Here is a 23905-nt window from a genome sequence, read left to right on the forward strand (position 1 = left end):
GAGGCGGTAGGACGTCGGTGCCCGATTCGACTCCCTTAGCCGTTGTCACTACATTTTACATTTCTCTCCCACCAGATTTAATTATTGATCGTCATTTCTGCAGTTTGCTTCCTGACTTGAGAGGGGAGTAGGGAACTGAGATGAGCTTGCCTGTGTTTGTGTCGGAGAGGGAGAAGTGGGTGGGAGGAGACAATCCACGGTCTCTGGATGATCTTGTTTATATTAAAATGTTCTGCCTGGTTTGCACTCCTTTCCGAGAAAATCCAGTACACCTGCCGTCTGGCTGCCCCGGACATTATCAGCACTCTTAGCTGTTGTAATCATAATGACAAATCATCATGACAGTGATGATATTAAACTAACCACAGCTCATCTGAAGCGGAGATCTACTTGAGCAACAATAGTCAGCCCACAAACAGCAGGTTCGCCTGATTTCATTTTCACATCCAGCCCCCGATTTTTATTATTATTATTTTTAATCGTTTCCTTGACTTTCCTCAGGACTTTTGCTGCATGTAAGGAGCACATTGGGAGAAAAGAAAAGAGGAGAGAAGCTTGCTATTTTCCTTACAAGTTTTACTCGTCTGGGGAGCTGGGGTTTTAGCAGTCGCCGCTAGAGAGATTAGTATGAAATTGGAGGAAGCTGCTCTGCTTGCTGCTCTCGCTACCCTCTACAAGCCGAATATATGGGAAATTAAAATAAAAGAAAGAAAAAAAAATGTATGCCACTCTCCCACACTCCCACCTCTAATGAATGATCGAATAGCAAAACACACTAATAATAATCGGCGGTGTTGCTGCGGAATGGGGAAAAGTGCTTCGTGGACTCAGCGGATTCTCAGTCATCATCATAAAACAGCCACAGCTCCGCTTAGGGTCTGATGCAGAAGCCGCTGATCCCCATTTGGAGTGTTGGTGGTGAAATCGAGGGGTTGAGGGAGCAACAACATTGTCTCTTTCTGCTGCGCCCCTGACACACAGTCTTGCCTCTCGTCCTTCTTCCCCTTTCTGTTTTCCCAGGCCAGCTGGAGGAAACTTCCTGCAGCCTTCGAGCCACTCCTTGGACTGTACAAGTGTCCAGTTCTATGTGAAGAGGAGCGCTTCGACCAGAAGAGCCTGCTCTCTGGACCTCCCTCCTCCAAGTGTGAAAAACACTATCTCTTTCCCCACCCCCTTCTTTCTCCTCACTCCACCCTACCCCGTCTTCTCTCCCCTTCCCCCAAACCACAGCCCTGAGCTCGCTCCTGCGCGCGCGCGCTCTCTCCTGAGCCGGGGGAATATTCCTCCCGTGAGTGGGACAGACGGGTGGATGAAATACCGCCCTTCTGCCACCAGCATCTCTCGGGCGGCGGAGGCAGTATCCTCGAGCAGCAGCAGCAGCAGCAGCAGCAGCAGCAGCAGCAGCAGCAGCAGCAGCAGCAGCAGCAGCAGCAGCAGCTTCACTTGCACTTAGACAGCCTGGATCCTCGTGCCCTGCCCCTTGGGCCTCGCGCGGCAAGCGCCCCTCGTTAGCCTCTGCGGACTGAGTGGAAAAGGAAGGGGGCAGGAGGAAGAGGAAGACAACAAGGACACAGAACGCAGTACTGGGCTGCCCTATCTCTACAGAGAGTGTGGAAGGGGACTGTGGTGAATTATGGGGGGCTGTGAAGCTCGGCGTTTTCTTTTGCAATTTGGCCTGTTCTTCCCTCTGTTGACAGCTTGGCCAGCCTACTGCAGTCAGGTCTCCAACAACCAAGGTAAGAAAAGATGGAGCAGAGAGGAGGGAGGGGATGGGAAGGAGGCAGGCTGCTGTTGGTCACAACAGTGAGTGGATTTCGCTTCTGACTACAACTTTGTCCTAGTATCAGCTCCTTGGCTCTTACTCGCAGGGGGTTCAGTGGATCTCGATTGCCACCAGAGTGCACTGCGGGCCAACGCCTCCTCAGCCTAGGTTGCTATCTTGAAATCCCTTGGGAAGCAGCACTTGCTTCCTTCCTTACTATCAAATGCCCTTGGACATTAATACTTGAGGGTCAGCAGGATGTGCACTACCTCTGTGTTCTGGACTGCTCTCCTTAAGCTCCACAGAACAATATATCTGCTCTGAGCACAGCGGGTGTCACTTAGACTTAATGAAGACTTCTGATTCTGGCCAGCTCTTTTTTTTTTCCTTCTTCCCCAGGAACGAGAATTCTGGACTAGCTTACTTACTTTAGGGAGGAAATTTGTGTGTGTGTGTGTGTGTGTGTGTGTGTGTGTGTGTGTGTGTGTGTGTGGTGTGAAAACATGAGATTTTCCCCTTCCGGTTTAAAAAAAAAAACATCCTTATCCATTCACCCAGGGCTTGCCTTTTTAAAAGCTATGTAAAAGTTCTTTGCTAAATAATGTTAAAGGTTCATTAGAAGATATAAACAGGAATCTGGATAACTTCTGACTTCTATATAGGTGACTTTTTTGGGTGAGGAAAATAAGGTATCTCTCCTTTGCTGTAGTTCACAAAGTGGAGGTTTTTCTTAATGTATCTTTTTTTTCTGATTTAGTATGGTAGCTGGTTATTTCAAAGTGACAACTAAGTTTTGATGTTGAATAGAGATTGGAAAGTGATAGTCAAGAGAACTGAGAGTTGTGAATTTTGGTCTTTTCCTTTATTTTGAAACCTAAATGAAGTGAAATCTAAGAAAGAGCTTTATTAGGGGATATCTAATTATATATTTTGAAGAACAATGCAAAATCATGGGGTTGCTATAACTTATGTTACTTACAAATAGTTGTATAAAAGTTGTCAGTTATCTGTTAGCATTTAAAAGAATGCTTTCATTATTTTATTTGATAAGGGAGGAAAAGGTATGTTAGAGGTAACTCAAAGAGCTAAAGTATTCTTAAAAAATAACCAAGTTAAAAATGACAGTCAATTGAAGTTTGTCCCAAAGGTGGTATTTCCAGGTCTTTACTTATTTGGGGGATAGGTGTGTGTGGGGAAAAAAGATACTATGTTGGTCTATGTAATTAATATTTCTATACTCTATTTTTACATGGGAGAAAGTTGGGTAGTTTTCTTTTAAGGTTTCTTCTCCCACTCTTCCCCACAACAAGTTTAATTTTTTTTTAATCTTGAGGAAATCATTATTCTACAGGTAATCTCATTGGGGGGGACTAGGCAATGGGATTAAGTGACTTGCCCAGGGTCACACAGCTAGTAAGTGTCAAGTCTCGGCTCTGAGACTGGATTTGAACTGAGGTCCTCCTGACTCCAGGGCTGGTGCTCTATCCACTGCACCACCTAGCTGCCCTCAATCTCGTTATTTTTGAAGAAGGGAAATTTGATTAACATCTAATCCCACATTAGTTCTGCAAGTCAGTATCAATTGAAATGCAGTTTAACATATATTTAAATGTGTTAATTTTATCATCTATTTAAACATAGTGTCAAATTTAATGTTATGCTCTCAAATACATTACTAAGAACTTCCTCCCCATTCATTCTCAAAGATTCTCCAGTGATGAATATTTGTATGTAATACCCCCACCCCATTTGAAAATAGAAGTTAGTAATGATATACACTTTTCCAGTCCATGTTTTTTGTCTCCTTTTTAATAAAAGGGGAGTATATATTGATTTTAAATATGTTCAAAGGTTTCTGGCAAGGGAGATTTCCTACAACAACTTAGTATATATTTGAACCTTGTTTTCCCCTCCTACAATGTAATATTTGGAAAGAATTTTTGTCTTTGTCAAATGTTAAATATTAAGAAACAAACTATTCTACATGAAATTCATAAAGCTGTATGTAAAGTGAAATCTTTAGTTTTAGATTTAAGAACATTTAACAGGCTATGTTATATGATTTACTGATTCCATCAATTATATTATTTTATCATATCAAAATATTGCACATAGGTTTCTCCCATTGGTTCTAATTCTTCTTTACAAGATGACTAATGTGAAAATAGGTTCAATATGAATATATATGTAGAGCTTAGATAAAATTTCACACTGTGTTGGGATGAGAGAGGGAACAGATGGGGAGAAAATTTGAAACTCAAAATCTTATGGAAATGAATGTTGAAAACTAAAAATAAATAATGTTTTGAAAATCTTAAAAAATGTTGCAAAAAGATATTTACTGTATTGATTAGAGATCTAGTTGAAGACAGGACACTTGGATTCTTGCACTAGGAAGGGAATTGCAAAAGGTGATCCCTAAACTCCTTTCCAGGTCTAACTAATCTTGTATTTGGACCTTCACGATTTTTTTTTTTGCCTGCTGCTTTAAGTTTCATAAATTAACTGCAAAGAAAACTTTGGCATATCAGATTAAGATGATAATCTGTCTTTTTTTTTTCCAAGTGGAAATAAAACAAATTTAATAGAGTATTATCACAATAGAGCTATGATTCACTGTATCAAACAACATGGAAGTCATACTGCACATAACCTATATGTACTAAAACCAACATATTTAAAGATTATTCAAAGCTTAATTAGGGAAAAAATGGTTAAGGGAACTTCCTCCAGAGAAGGATATTACTGAAAACACTTTACATAACCATTTTATATGAAATCATAATTATAGAATATTTTTGTATAGTCCAAAGTCATGTGTAGATTTCAAAGATTTCATGTGAAATAAATGAAAAATACTTTCAAGCACTATAATAGCTCAGGGGAAAAAAAATTCCAAACTCTTGAATGTCACTTACATTTATTCTATTACAGAGCTTCAAACCTTGTAGTTTCATAAATTATTTCACTTTTAATATGAGAATTGAAGCTGAATTGATTCATTGATTTTAGTTTTTTTAAAAAATACAAGAACAATAATTTGTTAAAGTGTGTTATAATCATTAAAGTAAAATCATGAAATGAAAACTTGATTTATCATAATAAAATAGCTACAAATTCTGTGATATGATTAACATTGGATTTCATGGACATGATTTCCACTGGTTTATGGGCCACTGAAGTTGCAGGCGTGAAAAATCTTAGTGTAAAACTCTCTTGATCGGCCTTTAATAAAATAACAATTGCTTTTTATTTAAATCTGTTTTCTTGACTAATGTATATATAAACAGAGCACTTAAATTGTATTTTTTCTATCTTTTACTTAAGTATCTCAAAATCTTCATTCTATAAATCAATGAATAGAATCCTTTCCCCCCTATGGTTCAGTGACTGAAATTATATTGACAAAAAAAATGAACAACCTCATTATTTTTTAATGCTGTGGTAGCTTCAAAGCAAATCTTAACCAATGCTAAGGACTAAACTTGAGCATAGTAAGGATCTGGACTCCTGTCTCCTTAATTGAGTGTTTAACTGCTTTCCATAAGGACAACATAAATCAATCTGTCCCTCTTTAATAACAGTACAATCAATTTTCAAAGATTGAAGATAAGGGAAACTTCTAAATCTGTTCATCTAATTAAGAGAGTAATTACATGGCTTGTATTGCATCAGCATCTTATTCCTTGGCCTGGTATCCATTCAGATGTGGATTCTTGATTTAAGTTCTTGATTAATGTTTGTCCCCTGCAAGAAACAACATTCATCCATGTACTTAAAAAATAAATCTGATTCCTACCCTGGATGCTCAGATATAAAGTCATTTCTCTAACTGCCTTAATTCATAAATATACCTTATAATAATTGAGAGGCACCTTGTGACTATTTGCTCAGTTATTACTCTAGATTCTAGAGTCTTGAAGAGGAAATTTAATTTTGTATCTATACAAAGGCTGTATCTACATATTTAAATATTAAACTGAAAAATGAGTACATATAGGGTACATCATTTTTCACATATATCTACACTACAAAGTATCTAAAATTAAAAATTAAAATTTTTCTACACTGAATTCATCAGCTGAGGTCACACCCTGCTTAGATTTGTTTTGTTAATATTACAAGCTATTTTGTTCTCAATCAATTTGGTGAAATAATAAGTTTGTTTACTGGGGATTGGACAGAATGTCAAACTGAACCTTCACTGAGTATTTTATTATGAATCAATCAGTCAAAAAAAAACCAATTGATTGGGTAGTTGATGTAAGTAGGTTACTCATCTAGAAGGATTTACTACTTAAACTGGTGAGAAAATCCATAAACATCACCTCACGTACCTAATGTGAGGAGTTGTGCTTTTTCTCTGGTACAATGGAGAGAAATGGAAAGATACTCTTAAGGATGGAATGCCTAAGGATCCTTGAAAAATTACATTTCTAATTATAGCATTATAAATCTCATAAGTTAAGAAAAATGGAAAATGGTTTATACAAGATGTAGTCTTAAGATCATTTGTCTGGCTAGGTTTTTATAGAGATGTTGTTGGCAGTAATAATAAAGGTAACTCTAAGACCCCTTATCTTACATATGTCTGTAAACCATTTAAGAATGCACTTGTGATCTGAAAGTAACATGTAGACTAGTATAGAAGTAGGAGAATACAGTGCACAGAGTGTTTAACTTAGAGACAGGAGGAACTTAGGGACTCAGCTCAGATTCTGCCAATGACTTTGGATAGGTCACTACTCTGGGTAGGTAGGTGCCTCACCAATCTCCCTAGAAATTGTCTACTAAGTCATATATATATTTGGGCCCTCACTGGAGGAAGAAATTCATGTTACCTACATTGATAAAATTGCAAATCCTTGTATTCATACAAAGAGGCAGGCATAATTAACATAAAAATCTAGATTAAAATAGGCCAGCCTTATTGTGAAATTGAGTATTGTAATTTGTTTCAGCATTAAAAGGACTATTACACTGAAGTGTTTATTGTAAAGGAGGTAACTTCTGTAAAATGAGGATTAATACTATAATTTTTTTCTATAATAAAACTTCTGTATTTGATTAAATTAGGATCTGTGATTAGGATAATATTCATGAGGTGGATATCATAAGAATACAATAAGAGAAGTTTTTATTTCCCAGTATTTTGGAGAAAGAAAAATACTTTCTAGATTTTAAAAAGCTAACTTCTATAACTATCTTTATGCCAACATATTTTAGGAAGCAGCATGGCGTAGAAGATAACCCAGGATTCAGCTCTTGTACTTGGCATGTATTAGCTGTGAGATAATTTTAAAAATCACTTAATGTTTCTGTTCTAAGTTGCTCTCTAAGGCTATAAGTTACAATGAAGGTGTAGCCCAACATCAGTAGAGGAAATGTCCTAAACTGGGAGTTCTTGATCCCAATAAAGTCACAGGTCCAGTTCCTATACTATCTATACATCCTGTCTCACACATCCTATCTCACACATCCTTGTGAAGTAACGCAAGGTTTATTAACTCCTTCTAATGAATGAGGAAACTAAAGCAGAGAGATTAAGTAATTTAACTAAGGTTGCAGGCTTTATAAGTGGCACACCTTAGACTCAAAACCTGTTCTAAATGTGCTATTCTTTGTATTACACATTTGCATTACTACCTGCTAAAGAAGACAGTGTAAACAATAGTTTAAATTTCCATCAACCCAATGAGTGATGTAACTATGAACTATATGTGAAGGTAAGGCAATGCATTTTTTTTTGTTTGTTTAACTTTCACTATATAAGTCTGCTATCATTCCCTTCAACATTACTGCCATCCCAGAGCACTGCATTTCTGTTCTCATTGTTCTTTAGCTGCCTCATGTTATGACTTCAAGTGGTTCAAGTGATCTAGAAACCTCATTTCTATCTTCACAACAGTGAGAACAAACTCCTTGTACCCTTGTGTGATCAATGCGAGGCAAAAGAGGTCATCAGTGTTTGTTGACATAGACTAGAATTTGGTCAAAACCATATAACAAGTTTTTGCCTGCCTGTTTAGTTATTTCCTGGTCATCTGACTCTTTCTGACTCTTTTTTGTGATTTCTTGGCAAAGATACTGGCAAGGTTTCCCATTTCTTTCTGCAGCTCATTGTATAGATGAGGAAACTGAGGCAACCAAGGTAGAGTGACTTGCCCAGGGTAACAGAGCTAATAAGTGTCTGAGGCCAGATTTGAACTCTGGTCTTCCTGATTCCAGATCTGGCACTTTATACAGTAATTTTATCCATTATCTTGTTTTCTTTATCTTGATTAAGTTTGGTTTTTTTGAAGGAAGTGTTTTTTTTGTGGTTGTTCAGTTGCTTTTTTCATATTCATTCATTCATTCATTCATCCATCTATCTATCTATCTATCCATTTATTTACTCACTCATTTATTTATTTATTTATTCATTCATTTATTTATTTGTTTGTTTGTTTGTTTATTAGTTTTCAACATTCACTTTAATAAGGTTTTGAGATCTAATTTTTTCCACCTCCCCAAGACAGCATGCGATGTAATATAGGCTATACATGTACAATCATATTAAATATATTTCCACATTAGTCTTTTTGTGAAAGAAGAATCAGAAGAAAAGGGGAAAACCAGGAGAAAGAAAAAAGAAACAAAGAGAGAAAATAGTATGTTTTAATCTGCATTCAGATTCCATAGCTCTTTCTTTGGATGCATTTTCCACCATGAGTCTTTTGGAATTGACTTAGACCCTTTCATTGCTGAGAAGAGTTAAGTCTATCAAGGTCAGTCACCACACAGTGTTGCTATTACTATGTACATAGTTTTCCTGGTTTAGCTCATTTTACTCAGCATCAATTCATGCAAGTCTTTACAGGTTTTTTTTCTGAAATCTGCCTGCTCACCAATTCTTATGGAACAATAGTATTCCATTACATTCATATGCCACAACTTGTTCAGCCATTCCCCAATTGATGGGTATCCCCTCAGTTTCCAATTCTTTGCCACAAAAAAGAGCTGCTTTAAAAATTTTTGTACATGTGGGTCCTTTTCCCACTTTAATAATCTCTTTGGGATACAGACCTAGTATTGGTATTGCTGGATCAAAGGGTATGCACAGTTTCATAGCCCTTTTGTGCATAGTTCCAAATTGTTCTCCCGAATGGTTGCATAAGTTCACAACTCCACCACAAATTAATTAGTGTTCTAATTTGCCCACATCTTCTTCAACATTTATCATTTTCTTGTTTTGTCATGTTAGGCAATCTGATAGTTATGATGTAGTACCTCAGAGTTGTTTTGATTTGCATTTCTCTAATCAATAGTGGTTAAGAGCATTTTTCATATAGATAGCTTTAATTTCTTTATCTGAAACTGCCTGTTCATATCCTTTGACCATTTATCAATTGGGGAATGACTAGTATTCCTATAAATTTGACTCAGTTTACTATATATTTTAGAGATTAGACCTTTATCAGAGATACTGACTGTAAAATTGTTTCTCAGTTTTCTGCTTCCCTTTTAATCTTTGTTGCATTGGCTTTGTTCTTCATACATCTGACAGGTAAACTATTTCTTGCTTATGGTATCACTCTTTATTTCTAAATCCTGTATCCATTTTGACTTTATCTTGGTATATGGGGAAAGATGTTTATCTGTGCCTAGTTTCTGCCATACTCTTTTCCAGTTTTCCCAGGAGTTTTTGTGAAATAGTGAGTTCTTATCCCAGAGGCTAGAATCTTTGTGTTTATTAAACAGTAGATTATTATGGTCATTGACTACTGTGTCTTTTGTCCCTAACCTATTCCACTGTTCCACCACTCTCTTTCCTAGATAGTACCAAGCAGTTTTAATGGTTACTGCTATAAAATATTATTTTAGATCTGGTACTGCTAGACCACTTTCTCTTGCATTTCTTTTCATTAATTCCCTTGATATTCTGAACCTCTTGTTCTTCCAGATGAATTTTGTTTTTGTTTTTCGTAACTCTGTAAAAATATTTTTTGGTAATTTGATTGGTATGACACTGAATAAGTAAATTAATTTAGGTAGAATTGTCATTTTTACTATGTGAGATTGGCCAACCCATGAGGAACTGATGTTTTTCCAGTTATTTGTAGATCTGACTTTATTTGCATGAAAAATATTTTATAATGGTGTTCATATAGTTCCTGGGTTTGTCTTGGTGGGTAAAATCCCAAATATTTCATTTGGTCTAAACTTTATTTTTTAAATTACTCTATTTATTTTTAGTTCTCAACATTCACTTTCACAAGATTTTGAGTTCTAAATTTTATACCCATCTCATCTTTCCCTCCACCCAAAGATGGCATGAATTCTGAATACCCCTTCCCTTAATCTGCCCTCCCTTCTATCTCACCCCACCCCTTGTTGTATCACCTTCCCCTTCTATTTTCCTGTAGGGCAGAATCAATTTCTATACTCCATTGTCTGTATATCTTATTCCCCAATTGCATGGGAAAACAATTTTTAATATTTGTTTTTACAACTTTGGGTTCCAAATTTTCTCCCTTCCTCACTCCCAACTGACCCCCATTGAGAAGGCAAGCAATTCAATATAAGTTATAACTGTGCAGTCATGCAAAACACTTCGATATTAGTCATGTTGTGAAAAACTATGTTATCCTTCATCCTATCCTGCCCCTCCAATTATTCTATTCTCTATTTTGATGCTGTCCCTCCTCAGACATGTTTGCTTCTGATTGTCCCCTCCCTAAATCTGCCTTCCCTTCTACCATCCCTCCCCTCTTATCCCCTTCCTCCATAATTTCATGTAGTGTAAGACAGATTTCCATACCCTATTGAGTATGTATTTTATCCCCTCCTTAAGCCAAATCTGGCGATAATAAGATTCACTCATTCTCTCTGACAGTCTCCCATTTCCCCTCAACTGTAAAAGCCTTTTCTAGTCTGCTTTATGTGAGATAATTTACATGATTCTACCTCTCCTTTTCTCCTTCTTCTAATATAATCTTCTCTCGCTCCTTAATTTTATTCTCCAGTTATGACCCCTTAATCTTCTAGTCACCCTGTGCCCCTTAATTATCTATCTATCTATCTATCTATCTATCTATCTATCTATCTATCTATCTATCTGTCTGTCTGTCTGTCTGTCTGTCTGTCTGTCTGTCTGTCTGCCTGTCTGTCTGTCTGTCTGTCTGTCTATCTATCTATCTATCTATCTATCTATCTATCTATCTATCTATCTATCCATCTACATATATTTTTTTCCCCTCCAACTACTCTAATACTGCAAAGGTGTCATGAGTTACAAATGTCATCTTTCCATGCTGGAATGTAAACAGTTCAGCCTTCATAAATCCCTTATGATTTCTTCTTTTTGAATTCTTTTGTGCCCTGGAACTGATTCATATTTTTCTTGGAGGCTTTGGAGGTAGGAGCTTTGACTTTATTGTCTTCTGGTGTATCTTTTGATCTTCTTTGTCACCAAAGAAAGATTCTATGGTCTGACTTTTTTGTGGCAGTTTGCTCAAGTTCCCAGCCATTTACTTGAGTTATAAACTCGTTGTCAAGGTGGGCATCTGTTTCCAGTGTGGAGAATGTACTGTCACAAGTTTCAGGGGTTTTGTGCAGCTGTTTTCAGAGATACTTCTAGGTACCTGTAAATTTTCCATCCTTCCAAGTTGGTATGATCAAGTGCAAGATGTTTACTCCTTTCCTGGCCTGTGCTGTGATCTACGAGTGACGAAAAGCATTGTTTTCTGCTTTGGAACTGTGATGAGGATTCTCTCTCCACACCAGTACAAGTTCCATCATGCCAGCATTCCTCCTCACCCCAGGACCGCCACCCAAAATGGTGACCCAGATCTAAGCACAGGACAAGCAAGTGATTCCTACCTCAGAACCAGTATAGAAATATTTACAGTCTCCCTCTGATTAGCCAATCAATTACCCCTCCATCTATGGGCCAGGAGCTCTGGAAGCAGCCGCCACTCTGGGATTGCACCAGGACTGGTTCTGTGACTGAGCTTCTCTCTCACCATTGTCACAGGCCTTTCCTACCAATCTTCTAAGCTGTCTTTGGCATTTGTTGGTAGAGAAGTTTAGAACCAACCACAGCAGTCTGTGATCCAGTCTCTGAGCCCTGTTCTAGGTTTGCTGAGATGTGGTCTTTGCCTTTGGGGCCCAAAGACCTTTCCAATCAACCATCCAGGTTCTCTTGGGCTGGAAATTTGTTTCATTCTGTCTTTTTGTGGGTTCTGCTACTCTAGACTTCATTTAGAGTCTAGAGCCATTTTTTAAAGGTATTTGGAATGGTTTCAGGGATAGCTCATGCAAGTCACTACTTTTGCTCTGGCATCTTGGCTCCACCCTTACAGTAACTTTAAATGGAATTTTTCTTTTTATGTCTTGCTGCCTGGGCTTTATTAGTAATATATAAAAATGTCGATGACTTCTGTGGGTTTATTTTATATCCTGCAACTTTGCTAAAGTTGTTCATTATTTCAGCTAGTTTTTTAGTTGACTCCCTAGGATTCTCTAAGTATACCAACATATCATCTGTAAAGATCTTTGTTTATTCATTGCCTCTTCTAATTCCTTTGATTTCTTTTTCTCCTTTTCTTGCTAAAGCCAACAATATTGAATAACAGTGGTGATAATGGACATCCTTGTTTCACCCCTGATCTTATTGGAAATGCTTCTAGTTTATTCCCATTACATATAATGCATGCTGATGTTTTTATGTAGATGCTACTTATCATTTTAATAAAAACTCCATTGATTCCTGTACTCTCTAGTGATTTTAGTAGGAATGGATGTAATATTTTATCAAAACTCTTTTTGCATCTATTCAAATAATCGTATGATTTCTGTTACTTTTGTTGTTGATATGGTCAATTATGCTGACAGTTTTCCTAATATTGAACCAGACCTTCATTCCTGGTATAAATCGTACCTGGTCATAGTGTATTGTCCTCATGATAATTTGCTGATACTAATAATTTGGTTTTCTTCTTTTTTTAACCAAATTAACCAAAGGTGTATCTAGTTCATTGATTTTTTTTCATAAAAGCATCTCTTTGTTTTATTTATTAGCTGAATAGTTTTCTTAATTTAAATTTTGTTAATCACTCCTTTGATATTCAGAAGTTCTACTTTGGTATTTGATTGAGGATTTTTAATTTGATATTTTTCTAGCTTTTTTAGTTGCATGCCCAATTCATTGATCTCCTATTTCTCTATTTTATTTATATAAGCATTTAGAAATATAAAATTTCCCCTAAAAACAACTTTGGCTGCATCCCGTAAGTTTTGGGATGTTGTCTCATTATTGTAACATTACTGTCATTTTCTTGGATGAAGTTATAGATTGTTTTTATGATTTGTTGTTTGACTCATGTTTTAGGATTAGATCATTTAGTTTACAATTAATTTATTCTTTTTCTCCATGGCCTTTTATTACTTGTAGCTGAATGTTTATTTTTTTGTTGCTGTTGTTATTTAGTCATTTTCAATAGTGTGTGACTATCTATGACTCCCTTTGGAGTTGTCTTCAGAACAATACTGGAGTGCTTTGCCATTATTTTTTCCAGCTTATTTTACAGATAAGGAAACTGAAACAAACAGGCTTAAGTGATTTGCCCAGGGTCACACAGCTAGTAAGCACATGAGGCTAGTTTTGAACTCATGTGTTCTGGACTCCTGGCCAAGCACTCCATCCATTGCATCACCTAGTCTACTTTAAATCTTATAGGGTGGCTATTTCTTTTGAATCACATTTGAAAGAATGTTTTTTTCCTCATTTTCTTTTTGAATATTTAAAATTCAATAAGATAAGAAATAAATTGTGTCAGATATTTTTAATGAAACTAAATTTCCTCATAAAAAAACTTAGAATATTTTAATTCTAAGCTTGAGTCCTCATGACAATATCAAAATGTTCCTAAGAAATACATCCAACAATGGAGAACAAAATAAATTTTATGGGCTTAACTGAAGTGATACACAGGTTATTTGGACATTCACCCATGATTGGTAACACTGAGTGTTTTGTTGGCACATAATCTGGAATAAGTCACTTTTTTACTTAATTTATTTTGAATTATCAACAATCACTTCCATAAGCTTTTGAGTTTTAAATTTTTCTCTTTCTCCCTCAACACCTACATACACATTCCTATTAAACATATATTCACATTCTTGATATTGTAAGTAAGAATTAGAACCAATAGGAGGAACCATCAGAAAGAGGAAACAAAACACAACAGAAGAAAAAATATAGCTAATAGTATTCTTCAATCTGTATTCAAACTCCATAGTTCTTTCTTCTTTGTGGATAGCATTTTCCATCATGAGGCCTTTGGAGATGTCTTAGATCCTTGTATTGCTGAGAAGGGTTAAGTCTTTCAATATTGGTCACCACACAATGTGGCTGTCACTGTGTACAACATTCCCATGGTTCTGCTCACTTCACTCAGCATCAGACCATACAAGTCTTTCCAGATTTTTCTGAAATCAGCCTGTTCATCATTTCTTATAGCACAATTGTATTCCATTACATTCCTATACCACAACTTGTTCAGCCATTCCCCAGTTGATGGGCATCCTCTCAATTTCCAATTCTTTGCCACCACAAAAAGATCTGCTAAAATACTTTTGTACATGTGAGTCCTTTTCCCATTAGTATGATCTTTCTGGGATATAGCCCTAGAAGGGCTATTGCTGAGTCAAAGGGTATACACATTTTTGTAGCCCTTTGGGCATAGATCCAAATTGATCTCCAAAATGGTTGGATCATTTCACAACTCCACCAACAATGCATTAGTGTTCCAATTTTCCCATGTCTTCTCCAACATTTACCATTTTCTTATTGTGATGTAGTACCTCAAAGTTGTTTTGATTTGCATTTCTTTAATCAGTAGTGATTTAGAGCACTTTTTCATATGACTATGGATGGCTTTAATTTCTTTATCTGAGAACTGCCTATTCATATCATTTAACCATTTATCAATTGAGGAATGCCTTGTGTTCTTATAAATTTGACTTAATTCTCTATATATTGTAGAAGTGGGGCCCTTATCAGAGACACTGGTTGTAAAAATTATTTCCCAATTTTCAACTTTCCTTCTAATCTTGGTTGCATTGGCTTTGTTTGTGGAAAAACTTTTCAATTCAATGTAATCAAAGTTATCCACTTTGCTTTAAATAATGTTCTCTATCTCCTGTTTGGTCATGAATTCTTCTGCTCCCCATAAATCTGATAGGTAAACTATTTCTTGCTTTACCAGTTTGCTTACAGTGTCAGCCTTTATATCTTACAGGATTGTTATGAGAATTAAATGAGAAAATGTATGTTAAGCATTTGATAAGTCAAAAGGCATTATATAAATAAATATAAGCTGCTCTTCGTAATTCAAAGTTATGATTTAAATATTTCCATCCTTTAACAATAGTTTTAGTTTGTATTTGTTCTGAGATAGTGCCTTGATTTTTTTTTTTTGCTTTTAAAATGCCCTGAGTATATGTCTAGAGAAAAATGCATTAGGTTAATGCAAAGTTATTTTGTTCATCTCCACTTTTTCTTCTTTCATTTCTCAACATGGTGAATCAACTTCTATGGCTCCTTACTTCTCTCTATATATTTTTATTTCCTGTATCCCTGATTTCTATCACAAACCTCATTCTGTGTGTGTTGCCCAGTAGGTTTTTTCCCCCTAAATTTTCATTCCAATGTGGCTATCACTATAGAGATGACAACAATAACCCCAGAAAACACACTTTATCGTGTTATTTAGAGAGACAAGGGAACCATGATCAGCTAGTCTAAACTCTTAATTTTATAAATAAGGAAAGATAAGTCCCACATATTCTCAGAGTCACATAGGTAGCACCCAGGTCTTTTGATAATAAAAATACTGTTATGAGAGACCTGAGTTCAAATCTGGGCTCAGACACTTGACACTTGCTAGCTGTGGCAAGTCACTTCAACCCACTGCCTCATGCCAATATATATATATATATATATATATATATACACACACACTATTACTTGTTTTTTGTTTTTCTACCATAGATGTGTCATTATAAAACAGAAAATAAATTTTTTTAAGGTCAATCTTGCAAATTAAATTGGATTTCATGATCTTCATGAGGACTGACCATGAAATCATTCTAAAGTATGGAGGTCTTGCTGAAAGTTTTCAGTAATCATAGGAAAGCTACATTAATGGCATGCAAAATTTTTTTTCTTTTAGAAACAAATATCACAGATTAGAACATTTTATATATTTATGTGCCATCATAATAATCTCTAATATTGCTGTATAATTTTAAACTTTTCTAAGCTATTTAATACCTCATAATTGAACTTCTATCCTATAAACCCAAATAACTCAATAAACAAAGCAGATTATCTTTTCACTTGTGTAATTTTTTCTTTGCATTTTGATTTGGTAGCATGATTTTGCATTTAATAGTATGAACAGGAAACAGATTATTGCATAATGTTATTCAAAATTAGATATGTGGATATACATTTTGTGCATATGAATGGAACAGGAAAAGTGCTGCTTTTTAACAATTTAGTTGGAGTGAGCAGTTGACAAAACATGATAGCTTCTGTGAAAGGAAATAGACTGGGTTGTTCCAGAAATTCCCAGGTCTTTCTTTGTACTTACTATTTCAAACCTGAAAGTCGTACTGAAGATTCAGCAACAGAGCACTAAGCATGTACGTTTTCTGAGCTTTGAAAAGGAAATTAGCATGAGTGTAGGAGGTGCAGCTCTGTGTATTTAAAACTCTTGCTCAGCTATTTTATCAGCATATTGCAGAGCCTGCTGCCTATTTTCCAGCCTTTGGTCCACTTAATGATGTATACTGTGGGAATATAATTGAAAATTCATTTCTCTTCCTCCTATTTTATTGTATAACATGTGGATGAACATTGTATACTGACTTTATGAATAGTATGGATATGTTAACATCTTCCTAGAACAGGGAGTTATAAGTGGTTATCTTATTTTTCAACTTCAATTATCAAGTTTTCTATATCATGTCTTTTGTGACTAAAAAACAAAACTAATTTTTTTCATATAATAGCTTAAATCACATTATAAAGCATGAATCTAGACATTGAAATTTTAATCCAATTAAATACCTTAAATTTTATAAGTATTAAAATGTAACTTACTTTTCATCACACTTGATACAGGCTCATAAAATACTTTTCAAATATAAAAACACCACCAAAAATCCACCAAACAAAAATTTATTTCTGTAACATTGCCTAGGATTTTCTAGGATATTTTTATCAGTGGGAGCTCAGTTGTCTATTGCAATCATGATTTGTTTACATTTTAATATATTTGAGGGGGGAAATAATTATAGTTTTGTATCCCAGGAAATTTAAATAAATGCATTAGCATCTTTGGAGGGTAAATAGCCAAGGTAAAAAAAAAAATCCAGTAGGAAATACTTAAGAGGAATTGAAAAAATTAATGGGGTTCATATAAAATAATTTTATGAAACTTCAAAAATACATTATTTTTAAAAATTAAAGGAGCTTTCTTGCAAATGGAAATACAATACTTAGAAATGGCATGGAATAACAACATAGAATTAGGTGTCCACTGTGTCCTGTGATTAATATCTCAGTGACAAATACTTCAAGTTTAAAAATATGCACTCAACAGATGCAAATTGATAGAATAAAAAAAAGGTTAATCTTGAAAAATTCTTTTATTTTGTATATAGGTATTTATCACTGATGGAGATGTAAAATTAATTGCTGCTTATTTCTTTCATTAACTACACATGCAAAAGACACAAAGGAAGAGTTTCTACACATCAAAAGCATATTTCATATGTTTAATTAGACTGAAGTGCAATAGATAGATTAATCTAACAAATGTGAACATAATTTGTAATTGTATGTAAGTGAAGAAACCCGTGGAGTTACTGGATAGATTAAAGTTACAGAAAATTTAAAAGAGCTCTTTTAAATGTCTAGACTTAAATACACCGTATAAATAGGTCAGTTGGTTAGCAAGCACCACAAGTAAGAGACAAAGAGTAAAATAGTCAAGAAGATTTTAGAGTGCTATAATATTTAATAAGAGATGTTGCTTGCTTTGATTATGCATAAGTCAAAATTCAATGAACAGTGAGATTAGAAAAGAGATTTTTGTGGCTATTTGGGTTTATTTTTAAAGAATAGATATTGGGAATTTATATCTAGAGATGCAAACTGCTGGAAATATATCATTACAAAACTAACACTTATATTATTTGACTTTTTCTTTATCATAAAGTTATATTATTTTTTAAGAAAGAAAATAGTATACTATCTTTAATATAGGTTAATTTAAGGCAAGACATATGTCTGTTTTCTTACCTTATTCAACTAAATTCATCCTTCCTCAAAAATGGCAACTGAAATACAGTGCATTAAAGTCTATATTATTTTATCTGGCCCTCATGACAATCTTGCAAGTTGAATACAATAAATATTAGTCCAATTAACTTACAACGTGGAAACTAATTGATTGAAGTTGTGAATTTTCATGCTCATGATGAATTGAACCAAAACTTCTGATTCCAAGTCCAGCGCAATCTCTACCATACCATGCTGCCTCAAAAACTATTCCAGAGTGCACATAAAGAGATTTGGAAAGTCAAGAAGTTGTTGTAGATTCTTTATTTGGTTCTCATTTTTTAAGGGAAAGAAAGATTTTTATAAACATTTTTTAAATCATAACCTAGAAATGCCGGCAAGACGAAAGATCAGGATAAAAGTTTCAGCTTTTTGATGACTTGCCACATATTATTATCATCCACATAGTCAATGGATTTGGTATAGTCAATGATGGAGAAGTAGATAATACAACAAATACTGCCAATTTGGTATCTGGTTCCTCTCAAAAACCTGCTTGCTCTTCTGGTAATTCTGGTTTCACATGTTGCTGAAGCCTAACTTGAAGAATGTTAAGCATTACCTTGCTGGCCTGTGAAATGAGTGTAATTGTTTGGTAATTTCAACATTCCTTGGCACTGCTCTTCTTTAGAATTTGGATGTCAACCATTATTTTCCAACTCAGCAGCTGCTGTTGTGTTTCCCAAAATTGCTGATACATTGAGTGCAGCACTCTAGCAGCATTACCTTTTAGGGTTTTAAATAGCTCATCTTGAATTCCATCATCTCCATTAGTCCTATTATTAGCAATCCTTATGACAGCCCACTTGATTTCATTCTCCAGGATATCTGGCTCTAGATCAGTAACTACACCATCATGGTTATTGATGATATTAAGATATTTCTTGTATAGTTTTTGTATATTCTTGCTATCTCTTCTTAATCTCCTCTCCTTCTGTTAAATCCCTACCATTTTTTGGCTTTTATCATGCCCATTTTTGCATAAAACTTTCCATTGATATTCTAATTTTCTTGAAGGGATCTATCTTTCCCATTCCATTGTTTTCTTCCATTTCTTTGCATTGCTCATTTAAGAAAACCCTCTTATCTCTCCTTCTTGTTTTCTGGAATTCTGCATTCAGTTGGCCATATTTTTTTTCCTTTGTCCTTTATCTTTTTCTTTCCTTCTTTCCTCAGCTATTTGTAAAGCTCATCAGGCAGACATTTTACTCAGAGAGCTAGTGCCTTAAGCCATATTTGAACTCATTAAGATGAGTTCTGATTCCAAGGCAAGTGCTCTATCCACTGCACCACTTAGCTGCCCTGTCAGGAATCAGAGCAGGTAGATTTAAATCTAACATTTGAGGCTTACTACTATGTGACCTTGGCAAGTCACACTTACCTCTGTGAGTGTCCGTTCATACAAATAAAATAAGGGACTTAGATTAGATGGCCCTTGGAGTCCTTTTGAATTCTAGACATAACATTGTATACTGAAATTATAATGTGACTTCTCATTTCTTTTTAGGTTATCTGCAAAATAAACAACTCCTTAAGAGCCCTCAATATTTCAAAAAAATTACAATGAAACTGAATATTTTTGTCTAACATTACATTTAGATTGTTGATAAATCAAAATAAATTAATAAAAAGTTGAACACAAAAAATGAAATTACATTTAATTAAATTATTTCAGCAAATAGAAATAAACCACTTCACAGAAACACTAGTTTTTATCATACTAAAGCTAAGAAAACACACTAATGAAGGAAATAAATGAAAACCTAAGTTTTTGAATAATTTAAATTCAACAAATATTTATTAAACTTACACTATTTGCAATGTACTATGCTAGGGTACAATGAATGAATGCATGCATGATAAAGCATTTGTTAACAGGTTACTATGTGCCAGGCACTGGGGATACAAAAGCAAATTAGTTACTTCTCTCAACAAGTTCACATTCTAAGAGGAGAATACAACACAAAAAGAGAAATAGTAGGGTAAAGTTATATATGTAGCATGGTCTGGAAATAGCTGGGGAATACAATGGGAGCCTGATGGGGCAAAGTAAAAGGTGAAAGCTGACAGAGAGCTCATTGTGACAGGGAAAAGTCCAAGTTCCAGCAGGAAGACATGCCACAGTGGCTGCAGCCTGAATTGAAAATGGTTGGGAAGTGGTGTTGTGGTCTGATTCCAATTAATTTCGAATTAAATTCATTGACCTCAGGAAGCACACATTGTCCTGAGAGGTGGAAATTATATGATTCCAAATAATTATATACTAAATATACACAAAATAAATTGTGACACAGAAAACAAAAAGAATAACAATAGGAGACATCAGGAAAGGTGTTGTATACAAAGTGGTATGTGGACCTTCCTTTGAAGAAAATTAAGGAACACCTAGGCAGTGCAGTGGATATAGCACTGGGCCTGTAGTCAGGAAGATCTGGGTTCAAATCTAGCTTCACACACTTCCTATGTGACCCTGGGCAAGTCACTTAACCCCTGCTGGCCTCAGTTCCTCATCCATAAAATAGGGACACACTGGAAAAGGTGTCTTTGTCAAGAAAACTCCACAGGCAGAGTCCATGGGATCACTTTACAGTCAGACATGACTGAATAAAACCAGAGACACTAAAAGTAAGATGTGAGGAGTGAGTGCATTCTAGACATGGTATAGACCCAGTGAAAAGATATAATGGGGGAAATGGAATTTCATGACCAGGAAACAAATGAAAGACAAGTTGAATTAGAACAGATAGTAAAATAAGGAAAATAAGGAATAGTAAGATGGGAAAGAAGACTAGAAAAATAGGTATGAATCACTTTGGGAGATAGGGAAGCAGGAAATAAGGAAACCAATTTGGCTATTGTACTAGGTTAGGTGAGAAATGATGAGGGCCTGAATTAGACCCTGAATAAATGATTCTAATTTTATCTTTAACATTCTTCTAGTGATAGCATCACCGAATAATAAGAAAAAGAAAAGAAGAAAAAGAGAAGTACTGAAGAATTTGAAAAAATGTACTGAAGGAAAGAGAAGGAATTTCAGATGGAAAAACAGTCAAAAGGGATAGTTTTGAAAGTAATGTTGAACTTATTTTTATACTTAAAAATATCAAACTGTGTGTGATAGATTCATATTTTTACATATAATCCTCTTTCATTTTCTTTAATTATGTTCATTAAATTTGGAATGGAAAGATAAAAAGATAACATAGGTGATATATCTTTTTGAGTATTCCCAGAAAATTTAAAATTAATCCCTGGTGTTCCATATCATATCACTTTAAATTCCTATCTTTCTGTATATTTAAATAAGTGAGGCAGCCTAACTTAGTGAATAGAAGTAGGCTCAGGGTCAGGAAGACCTGGATTCAAGTCTAGTCTCTTTCACCTGTTCTCTATGTAACCCTCCTAGTACCCCCAGGCAACTCCCTAAAGTACTTAGTTTCTGAGAAAGTTCTGATTTGCATTGGTAGAGGAAGTCCTTTCTTAAGAGCTCTTTATATTAATAAATCATATTAAGCTTTGAAAACCCAGAAAATATCACCCCAGGAAAATCCCTGGAAGACCTGAACCAGAAGAAAGATAGGGTTCAGCAGTCCAGTAGCCCAGGTACCTTGAGGGATTAATGGGAAAGGCCCCTCTTGCCCTGGGAGATGGGGAGCAGTACAGAACAGGAGAAGTCACAGCAAGCTAGTAGAAAGCCCCATCTCAGCATTCTAGGGGGTGATCCTGAAACCCAGGTGGTGGAGCAGGCAAGCACCAACACCTGGACCCCTGAGTGCCTCAGTAATGGTGGGGAAACCGGTGGAAATCAGTTGGAAAACCATCAGGTGCCCATGCATTCTACAGCAACCAGGTCTCTCAGTGCCTCAGCAAAATTAAGGGAAGCCGCACTCTAAGGGGCCTCAGGCATTTAAACATTCTGCAACATCCATCTGAAAGGAGTTGAAGAAAGTGAAAGGAAGGAAAGGCCCAGGTGAGCAGGAAATCTCCAGGGGCCACACTACCCAATCCTACCCCTGGAGTTCCAGCGTTGCTGATTCCAGCCAAACACCAGGTAATCTGCCAAAACCCTATAGCCTTCAACTGCCAGCATTAGCCCACAAAGCCAGTGACAAGGCCTTAGGCACCTAACACAAGTAGTTAGGATCAGTTTCCTCTGCTCCCCAGCAGGAAAGCTCAATCTCTTTAAAGGCCAGGAAATAAGCAAATACCGTGAGCAAAAAGAAGCATACAATAGATTCTTATTATGGGAACAGTGAAGATCAAGGCAGAAATTCTGAAGAGGATAACATTCTGAACAAACCCACATCTGGAACCTCAAAAGGGAATATGAACTGGTCTGAAGCCCAAAAAAGCCTTCTTAGAAGAGCTCAAGAAGAATTTTAAAAGTCAAATGAGAGAGGTAGAAGAAAAAATGGGGAAAGAAGTGAGAGGTATGCAAGAGAGAGTCAATAGCTTGGAAAAGGAAGTACAAAAATTAACTGCAGTAAACAAGTCCTTAAAAAACACAGTTGGCCAACTGGAAAAAAAAAGTACACTGAAGAAAATAAGTCTCTAAAAAGTACAATTGGCCAAATGGGGAAGGAAATTCAAAATCTAATAGAAGAAAATAATTTGTTAAAAAGTAGAATTGGGTAAATAGAAGGTAACGACTCTCTGAGAGAGCAAGAGTCAGTCAAACAAAAACAAAAGAATAAAAAAGATGAAAATGTAAAATACCTCATTGGTAAAACAACTGATCTGAAAAATCAATCCGGGAGAGACAATTTAAAAATTATTAGTCTACCTGAAAATCATCATGAAAAAAAAGAGCCTGAACAGTATCTTTTAGGAAATCATCAAGGAAAACTGCCCTGGGGTGCTAGAACCAGAGAGTAAAATAGCCATAGAAAGAATCCACTGATCACCTCCTGCAAGAGATCCCAAATTGAAAACACCAAGGAATATAGTAGCCAAATTCCAAAATTACCAGGTCAAGCTGCAAGCAGCTAGAAAGAAATATTTTAAATATCATGGAACCAGTCAGGATTATGCAGAACCTTGCAACTTCTACATTAAAAGACTATAGGGCATGGAATATGATACTGTGTAAGGCAAAGGAGTTGAATTACCACCAAGGATCAACTACCCAGCAAAAATGATCATGATCTTTCAAGAGAGGAGATCGGCATTCAATGAAATAAGGGACTTCCAAGCCTTCCTGATAAAAAGACCAGAGCTCCACAGAAAATTTGATCTTCCAATACAAGACTCAAGAGACATAAAAAGGTAAAAGGGACAGAAAGAAACAACATGTTATTAATAAGGTCAAACTGTTCATATTCCTACAAGGGAAGATGACACTTGTAACCCTTGAGAACTGTATTGTTATTACACCATGTTAAAGAGGCATACATAAGGGGTGGGGTGGGTATAATTTGACTTTGATGTAATGACAAAAAAAAAATCCAACAAGTGGGTTAAAAAGATCCAAGTAAGTTGATTAATCTTATCTACAAAAATGTACTGAGAGAAAAGGAAAGGAGGAGACAGACAAGGGTAAATTACACTACAGGAAACGGCATAAAAACCTATTATAGCAGAGGGAAAGAAGAGATGGAGATGAGCATTGTTTGAACCTTACTCTCAGATTTGGCTCAAGAAGGGAATAACATAATTATAATCTATTGATAGACTTAACCCTTCTCAGCAATACAAGGACCTATGACATCTCCAAATGGAAAATGGAAAATGATGGAAAATGCTATCCC

The 23905-nt window shown here is 35.6% G+C and overlaps 1 protein-coding gene across 1 annotated transcript in view; it reads left to right on the forward strand.

The window, feature by feature from the left end:
- Nucleotides 1–201: 201 nt before the first annotated feature.
- EPHA6 (EPH receptor A6) overlaps nt 202–23905 on the forward strand; it is a 1178244-nt gene continuing 1154540 nt past the window's right edge. Inside the window, exon 1 of the mRNA XM_020977959.2 lies at nt 202–1736. Coding sequence (XP_020833618.1) covers nt 1634–1736 — 103 coding nt within the window. The 5' untranslated portion in view covers nt 202–1633. The remainder of the gene's footprint in view (nt 1737–23905) is intronic.

This window comes from Phascolarctos cinereus, unplaced genomic scaffold (assembly GCF_003287225.1).
Source record: "Phascolarctos cinereus isolate Bilbo 61053 unplaced genomic scaffold, phaCin_HiC Scaffold_725;HRSCAF=1366, whole genome shotgun sequence".
NCBI classification, from domain to species: Eukaryota; Metazoa; Chordata; class Mammalia; order Diprotodontia; family Phascolarctidae; genus Phascolarctos; species Phascolarctos cinereus.